At 48.7% G+C, this 8,805-nt stretch overlaps 1 protein-coding gene across 1 annotated transcript in view; it reads right to left on the reverse strand.

The window, feature by feature from the left end:
• Positions 1-4,290, reverse strand: part of LOC119976718 — an 88,713-nt gene extending 84,423 nt beyond the window's left edge. Inside the window, exon 1 of the mRNA XM_038817445.1 lies at positions 3,764-4,290. Coding sequence (XP_038673373.1) covers positions 3,764-4,001 — 238 coding nt within the window. The 5' untranslated portion in view covers positions 4,002-4,290. The remainder of the gene's footprint in view (positions 1-3,763) is intronic.
• Positions 4,291-8,805: the final 4,515 nt, after the last annotated feature.

Here is an 8,805-nt window from a genome sequence, read left to right on the forward strand (position 1 = left end):
GGGAATGATGGGTTTGAGTTGGGGAGGATGGATGCGAGTTTCCAAGGATGGGAGGAGAAAGGGGTAAAAGAGATGAAGGATGTGTTTCAGGAGGAGGCGGGTCGCAAGTTTGGAGGAGCTGGTGGTGAAGTGTGGGCTCCAGCGGGGAGGGTTTTACATACGCAGGTGTGGAATTTTGCAAGAAAGCTTTCGCCGAGCTTTCCCCTGGCACTACCCTCCTCGTTGCTGTGGGTGGGGCGGGGGGGTGGGGGGTGGGGTGGAGAGTGGGGTTGTCTCAGCGATTTATAGTCGCATTACGGAGGACAAGGAGTCTATGGAAGGGATTAAGGCCAAGTAGGAGGAAGATCTGGGGATGGGGCCGGACGATCGATTATGGTGCAAAGCACTGCAAAGTCTGAAGGCCTTGATCCTGAGTGCCAGGCTGGGGTTGATTGGGTTAAAAGTGGTGCATATGGTGAGGATGAGCCGGCTGTTTGAGGGGGTGGGGGATAGTTGCGAGCGGAGAGGGAGGGGCCCAGTTAACTCTGTCCATATGTCTGGTCCTGCACGAAGGGGCTATTGGAGATCGTTTTTCAGCATCATGTCTGAGATTCAACACATGGGGAGGGGTGGGGGGGGGGGGGGAAGGGAGTCTGTTCCAATTTCAACTGTGATTATATTGTGCTTAGAGAGGGCTACAGCGTGAAGAGTAAATAAACCAACAGTGGTCGCTCAGCAAGTGGAGCCCTGTAAGGTAGAGTCTTAATTTAGCTAATTTGATTGCAGTTGGAGATAGATAGTGAAAGAGAAAGCAGCTCTCACAACTCCGCCAAAAGCCAAAGGTGAAACATCTCTCTCAGCTTTGCTCAAAGAAAAGCTGTACTTTGGAGTAATAGCTCAGAAACCAGATGGCAGAAATCTAAAGTTCAGCTAGTCTCGGAAACTAGAGAAACGTTTCTGAGAAGTCTGGAGTTAACGGAACTGGGAACTAGAACAGACTACTTTTCGGTAAAGTCGCAGATGAAAAGACAGTGGCTTGCGAGAGGCAGCGGGGCGGCGAATTCAGCCCTTTAACTTCCTATCTGCACTGACCAGTATTTCCAAATAAGCAACCCAATGCAGTTCAAATGCCACTTATAAAAAGTTAACAATCAGGATTACTTGCTTCCCTGTTCAGACGTTTGGAGACCCTTTCACGAAAATCTTTCTAACATAGAAACATAGGAAACAGAAGCAGGAGGAGGCCATTCAGCCCTTCAAGCCCGCTCCGCCATTCATTATGATCATGGCTGATCGTCCAACTCAATAGCCTAATCCCGCTTTCCCCCATATACTTTGATCCCCTTCACCCTAAGTGCTATATCGAACTGCTTCTTGAAAACATACTCAGTGCGATTCCTTCTTCAAAGAAGGAGACTAAAACTGCTCACAATACTCCAGGTGTGGCCTCACCACGGCTCCTGTACAATTGCAGCAACACACCATGCGTTCCTTGAATGTCTGCCAGTGCCTATCCACTGCCACTCCCCAATCCGTCAAAACCAACTCACGCCTCATATCATCATAGTTTCCTTGAGAAAGATTCAGGACCCTAGTCTCAGAATCAATTACTTCACTCTCCACCTTGATGAAAATTTCTAGCATGATATATTCGCACATCTCACACAACTAGATTTCCAATGATTCTGTTCTCATTACACAGTACCCAGTCAATGATGGCCTGTTCTCTAGTTGGTTCCTCAATGTATGTCCAGAAAACCATCCCGTATACACTCCAGGAATTCCTCCTCTGGTATTGTGGCTAATTTGATTTGTGCAATTGATATACAGATTAAAATCATCCTTAATTAGTCTTGTCAGACTCTTCTGTTCAACCTCACAGCATTTGGCAAAACTGCAAACTACAGACAGACCTGGCTCCTCCCATGAACGACATCACCTGTACCCCTTAAGATGTTCCATCACCCGCTTAGCTAGGACTAAACACAGTCCCTCGTAAATTATCTACCCTCAGGCAGCATAATGGTGCAGTGGTTAGCACTGCTGCCTCACAGCGCCAAGGACCCAGCTTCGATCCAGTCCCCGAGTCATTGTCGATATGGAGTTTTACATTCTCCCCGTGTCAGCGTGGGTCTCACCCCCATAGCCCAAAGATATGGAGGGTAGGTGAATTGGCCACGCTATATTGCCCCTTAATTGGGGGGCGGAGGGGGGGGGAATGAATTGGGTGCTTTAAATTAATACGAAAAATTATTTAAAAATAAATGATCTATCCTCCAGGGAATCTTCGGCAATCAAAATACTTTTTCATTAGCAATCTCCCTGCAAACAAGTCAATGGTTAAAATTAAACATGAGCTCACACAGTACAGTCAGAATATAATCCCATATCCCTCACACTGTATCAGACAGTAACCATTTACCCAGTACAGTCAGAATATAATCCCATATCCCTCACGCTGTATCACTGTGACCATTTACCCAGTACAGTCAGAATATAATCCCATGTCCCTCACGCTGTATCACTGTGACCATTTACCCACTACAGTCTGAATATAATCCCATGTCCCTCACACTGTATCAGACAGTAACCATTTACCCAGTACAGTCAGAATATAGTCCCATGTCCCTCACACTGTATCAGACTGTGACCATTTACCCACTACAGTCAGAATATAATCCCATATCCCTCACACTGTATCAGACTGTGACCATTTACCCAGTACAGTCAGAATATAATCCCATGTCCCTCACACTGTATCAGACAGTAACCATTTACCCAGTACAGTCAGAATATAATCCCATATCCCTCACACTGTATCAGACAGTAACCATTTACCCAGTACAGTCAGAATATAATCCCATATCCCTCACACTGTATCAAACAGTAACCATTTACCCAGTACAGTCAGAATATAATCCCATATCCCTCACACTGTATCAGACAGTAACCATTTACCCAGTACAGTCAGAATATAATCCCATATCCCTCACACTGTATCAGACAGTAACCATTTACCCAGTAGTCAGAATATAATCCCATGTCCCTCACACTGTATCAGACAGTAACCATTTACCCAGTACAGTCAGAATATAATCCTATGTCCCTCACGCTGTATCACTGTGACCATTTACCCAGTACAGTCAGAATATAATCCCATATCCCTCACACTGCATCAGACAGTAACCATTTACCCAGTAGTCAGAATATAATCCCATATCCCTCACATTGTATCAGACAGTAACCATTTACCCAGTACAGTCAGAATATAATCCCATATCCCTCACACTGTATCAGACAGTAACCATTTACCCAGTACAGTCAGAATATAATCCCATGTCCCTCACACTGCATCAGACAGTAACCATTTACCCAGTACAGTCAGAATATAATCCCATGTCCCTCACACTGTATCAGACAGTAACCATTTACCCAGTACAGTCAGAATATAATCCCATATCCCTCACTGTATTAGACAGTAACCATTTACCCAGTAGTCAGAATATAATCCCATGTCCCTCACACTGTATCAGACAGTAACCATTTACCCAGTACAGTCAGAATATAATCCCATATCCCTCACTGTATTAGACAGTAACCATTTACCCAGTACAGTCAGAATATAATCCCATGTCCCTCACGCTGTATCACTGTGACCATTTACCCAGTACAGTCAGAATATAATCCCATGTCCCTCACACTGTATCAGACAGTAACCATTTACCCAGTACAGTCAGAATATAATCCCATGTCCCTCACACTGTATCAGACGATGAATTCCTACCTTCCGATGTGAGGAAATATGAGTTTCTGTTTGTGCTGACCTTGTTTTTCACGATGCAGGTATACATTCCGCAATGTTTGACTTCCATGTCTTCAATATAGATTGTGCTGGATTCGCCTACCGTCTGAAATCGTGGGCTCTTCAAAAATGTGTCATCTTTTAGCCACAGAATGCTGCTTGCTTTCCCCTTCCCCACCAAGCAAATCAGCTGGACATGACCTGCCGTGTACATAGGCATCTGAACAATCTGTGGGACTCGCAACTTCTCTAGGGAAAAAGGAAGTCACAAAGGTATCAAACCCAAACGGCCGCCAATTGTCCAAATATGTCAGAGGCTCAGTGTTTCTTTACAGGGACGGGTGATCAATAATAAAAGGAAGCGGCAGATTTGCAGAATAATTACTTTCTGTTAGTCTTAACGGTGGAGGAAGAGGATAATGTACCTCCCGGGGCAGAGAAACGAAACAATTCAGAAACTGGCAAAAAGTTAAGATAAGTAAGAAAACTGTATGAGGAGCATGGTAGGATTGTGGATGGCACAATCGCTTCACAGCTCCAGGGTCCCAGGTTCGATTCCGGCTTGGGTCACTGTCTGTGCGGAGTCTGCACATCCTCCCCGTGTGTGCGTGGGTTTCCTCCGGGTGCTCCGGTTTCCTCCCAGTCACAAAGATGTGCAGGTTAGGTGGATTGGCCGTGATAAATTGCCCTTAGTGTCCAAAATTGCCCTTAGTGTTGGGTGGGGTTACTGGGTTATGGGGATAGGGTGGAGGTGTGGACCTTGGGTAGGGTGCTCTTTCCAAGAGCCGGTGCAGACTAGATGGGCCGAATGGCCTCCTTCTGCACTGTAAATTCTATGAATCTTTGAGAGATACCGACACTGATAACTGACGAAATGATTGGCAGTAGATTGACGAAGGTTCCCATTTTGGATGAAGGAAACATCTGAGCATCGATGAAATGATTAAAAGTTAGGAAGAGATTGAGGAGTGAGTCACTGCTATGTCAGTTCTGTGTCAGTCAATTAGTCCATTCCTCCAAAACTTTTTCCATGATCAGGGGTTCCGTCACATTCCTGCAGTTGAGGGTCAAGGGATCCGGTGCTTCACATCTGCCATTTTTTTAAAAATGTATTTTATTACAAACATGTATCAAAACAGGTTGTTGCAAACAAACACCCCGGGAAACCTACTTCCCAACAATGAACTATACAGTCTGTACAGATTTTTCCCCTTTTTCACCCCCCCCCCCCCCCCCCCCCCCGTGACAAACACGGTCACAAACATCCCCCACCTTTCCTCAAACCCCCCTAAACAGCCCCTTAACTCATACTTTATCTTCTCCACTCGCAGGAAGCCGTACAGGTCACCCAACCGTGCCACTCCCCCCGGTGGCGATGCCGACCGCCACTCCAGTAAAATTGGCCGCCGTGCAATCAGAGAGGCGAAGGCCAAGACATCGGCCTTCCTCCTCTCCATGAGCTCCGGCTTCTCTGAGACCCCAAATATCGCCACCAAAGGGTCCGGGGTCCACTCCCTCCTCCACTATCCTGGCCAAGACCGCGAACACTCCCGCCCAGAATCTTCCCAATTTCTCACAATTCCAAAACATGTGCGCGTGACCCCTGTCCACACCTCTCACACTCATCTGCTACCCCCTGAAAGAACCCACTCATTCTCGCCCCAGCCATATACACCCTGTGCACCACCTTAAACTGTATCAGGCTCATCCTTGCTTTACCCTTCGCAGTGCCTCACTCCATACTCCCCAATTGATCTCCATTCCCAACTCCGCTTCCCATTTCTCCTTGATCTTCACCACCCGCTTGCCTCCCTGCTTCCCCAGCCACTCATCTCTATCCCCAATTCTTCCCTCCCGTTCCACATCCGGAAGCAGCAGTCGCTCCAGCAGAGAGCATCCCGGCAATCTGGGGAACCCCTTCCAGACCTTTTGTGCAAAGTCTCTAACCTACAGATACCTGAACTCACTACCCCTCGGCAGCTCCACCCTCTCCCTTAGCTCCTCCAGACTGGCGAACCCTTCCTCCAAATACAGATTCCTCACCTTGAACAGCCCCACTTCCCTCCACTTCCTGTATACACTATCCATCCCCCCGGCTCAAACCCATGATTTGGGTGTTAGCACCGACATCCCTTCCACCCTAAAATGCCTCCTCAGCTGATTCCATATCTTCACCGTGGACTGCACCACTGGGCTCCCTGACTACCTACTCGGAGCCAATGGCAATGCTGCCGTCACCATAGCCTTCAAACTAGACCCCTTACAAGATTCCTCCTCCATCCTAACCCACTCTACTCCTTCTCCTTCTCACCACCTTGTCCACATTCGCCGGCCAATTATAATGAAGCAAGTTCGGCAACGCCAACCCACCCCCCTGCTTACATCTGCCATATTCATCGAGAAGAATTGCTGCTGCGGGGACTGGCAAACCATTCATTAGCAGTGACTGCGCCACTGAAATGTTTTGCAAATGGCTGGGTCCAGGGTTCCACCCGGAAACCCCTGCCGAATATCTCGAGCATCTACTGATACAGGAATCCGAGAGGTTACTGATGGCCTATTTAATAAGGTGCACACAATCACATCCGGTTCTCTCCGGATGAAGCCAGCCAGAGCAGCGGGATTTGAAGCGATCTCCGGATTGCACCGCACATCCACCGTTCAGAGCTCCCTGGCATTAGCCACAAGGATTCATCAACAAAAATGGCTTCCACACTCTCTCAAGGTGCAACTGGTCTGAAACGACCAGGTGCAGATTACGCAGGTAAGTGCAATGGAGATCCCATCATGCCTTGAGCAACTCGCAGGCATCACAAATCTGCAGGCGTCCTCAGGGCCGCCTCCTCAGCTGTGAAGACTATCCACAAACCTCCTGGCTGGCGATGGCTGTTCGGCGGCTGCGAGGTTGTTCAGAGGTGAGGTACAATGCAGCTCCTTGATTGGTACGTTGAAGGTGTATTTCCAATGTCTAAACCGTCCAGTTGGAGGACTCTGGTACTCTCCTGTATCATGGTATGCTGCGGCCTACACAATGTGGTGCGATACAGAGTGGGGGGCAATGACCTGTCAGAACGAGAGACGGAGGAAGAGGAGGCCATCAGGAAGACTGATCTGAATGAAGGTGAAGAAGCCGAGGTTCTGGTAGAGGTGACCACGGCTTGGGCCAGATGAGGCCGGTGTGCACTGAAGACCCTTACAGCCTACAGGTCACAGCAAGGTGATGACAGTTAACCCATACAAGCCTCTTCCACAAGTGCTCCCCACACTGTGTCCACCTTAACAACTCTGTTGTGGTCCACATCATCTCAATGAAGCGCGTCAATAACTGAATGAGTAATTACACTTGGAAGGGTACAGGCAGACACTTGGGCATTTGGCCATTCTGTTACGGGACTAAAAACTCCACCATCGCACACTGTGAGCAGACGAACCTCTTCCAGAATCTTGCTGATATTCTACTGCCCTACGGCTGCCTTCCACAGGTAGGGGAAGCCCTGCAATTCGCAGTGCACGAGTGGCAGTATGCCTCCTGTGTTACACGGTACCTGAATGGGAACAATCATCATTCGGAGGTTCGTGCCCGGATGCCTGCAGATTATTCTGAATTCACACTGCGGTGTCTCTCCATCGGGCAATCGTTCATTCCAGACAAGTGTTCCGGCCTCATTCTCATACTGATGGTCCAGATTATTCTTCAGGCATCTGGAACGATCACATATGGATACACGCCTGTCACTCAGATGGAGTGAAGCTTTGTTCTGATTGTATATGAGGCCTCCACATTTTCATTCCGGCAGTCTCAGGCACACTGAGGGCATTATTACTTTCGCATAAGCATGCCAGCCGCCAGCCCAGCAGAGGGTGGGCACAGGGTGACTGTGGAGACATTGAGGTAGCAACACCTTCAGCTCCAGAGTGGCATCCTCAATCTGACCTCTGAGGCCTTGACGCCACACCTCTGATCTCGCACGGTTGTTGCCCTCTCACGGGAATCTCAAGGCTCACCACTTGTTAGCTAGGCCCGTCCAACTGCGTCATGCATGTGGGAAAATGAGTACGCCGAGAGTGGGGGTGGATCGATGGACGTGTGGACATGGCGCAATGCTCCAGCCTGCCAGGAGCTTTTGGAGGATGTGTAACCTACACTTAAGGCTATGGAAAGACACGCTGACTGAGAATGGCTGCCATGCAGGTCACCATTCGACCCTCAAAGATCCGCCTTGGACACTGCTCAGTGCAGAAGCATCCGGAGACTAAACCAGAGGGCAGCTCACGGGGCCTCATTGTTAGAATCTTGGTCTCAGAGGTCCATTGCTCAATCACAATGTTCTTCTAGGCCGAGGCTTTTGTCATGTTGCCGCTACGATGAAACCGTCCAGACGCGATATCAAGTAACGGTTGAAGGCACTGGATACTGCAAAGGCAACGGGCCCTGGCAACATCCCACCCATAGCACTGACGACTTGTGCTCCAGAACTTGCCATGTCCCTAGCCAAGCTGTTCCAGTACAGCTACAACACTGGCATCTACCCGGCAATGTAATGATGCAACAGTCAAGAAATCCCAACAATGTCTCGACTTCCTACGGAAGCTAAAGAAATTCGGCATGTCTGCATCGACTCTCACAAACTTCTACAGATGTGCGATAGAGAGCATCCTATCCGGCTGCATCACAGCTCAGTATGGCAACTGCTCGGCCCAAGATCGCAAGAAACTGCCGAGTGTGGTGAACTCAGCCCAACACATCACACAAGCTTGCCACCCCCACATTGATTCTGTCTACACCTCCCGCTGCCTCAGGAAGGCAGACAGCATTATCAGCGACCCCTCCCACCCAGGCATTGCCTTCTTCCAGACCCTTCCATCAGGCAGAAGGTACAGAACGCTGAAGACCCGCACATCCAGACATAGGAACAGCTTCTTCCCCACAGCTACCAGACTCCTCAATGACTCCCCCTTCAGACTGATCTGTTCCCTGTAAGAACACTATTCCCGACGCCCTATGCTGCTCTTGCTCATGTATT

The sequence above is a fragment of the Scyliorhinus canicula genome, chromosome 13, assembly GCF_902713615.1.
Source record: "Scyliorhinus canicula chromosome 13, sScyCan1.1, whole genome shotgun sequence".
Taxonomy (NCBI): Eukaryota; Metazoa; Chordata; class Chondrichthyes; order Carcharhiniformes; family Scyliorhinidae; genus Scyliorhinus; species Scyliorhinus canicula.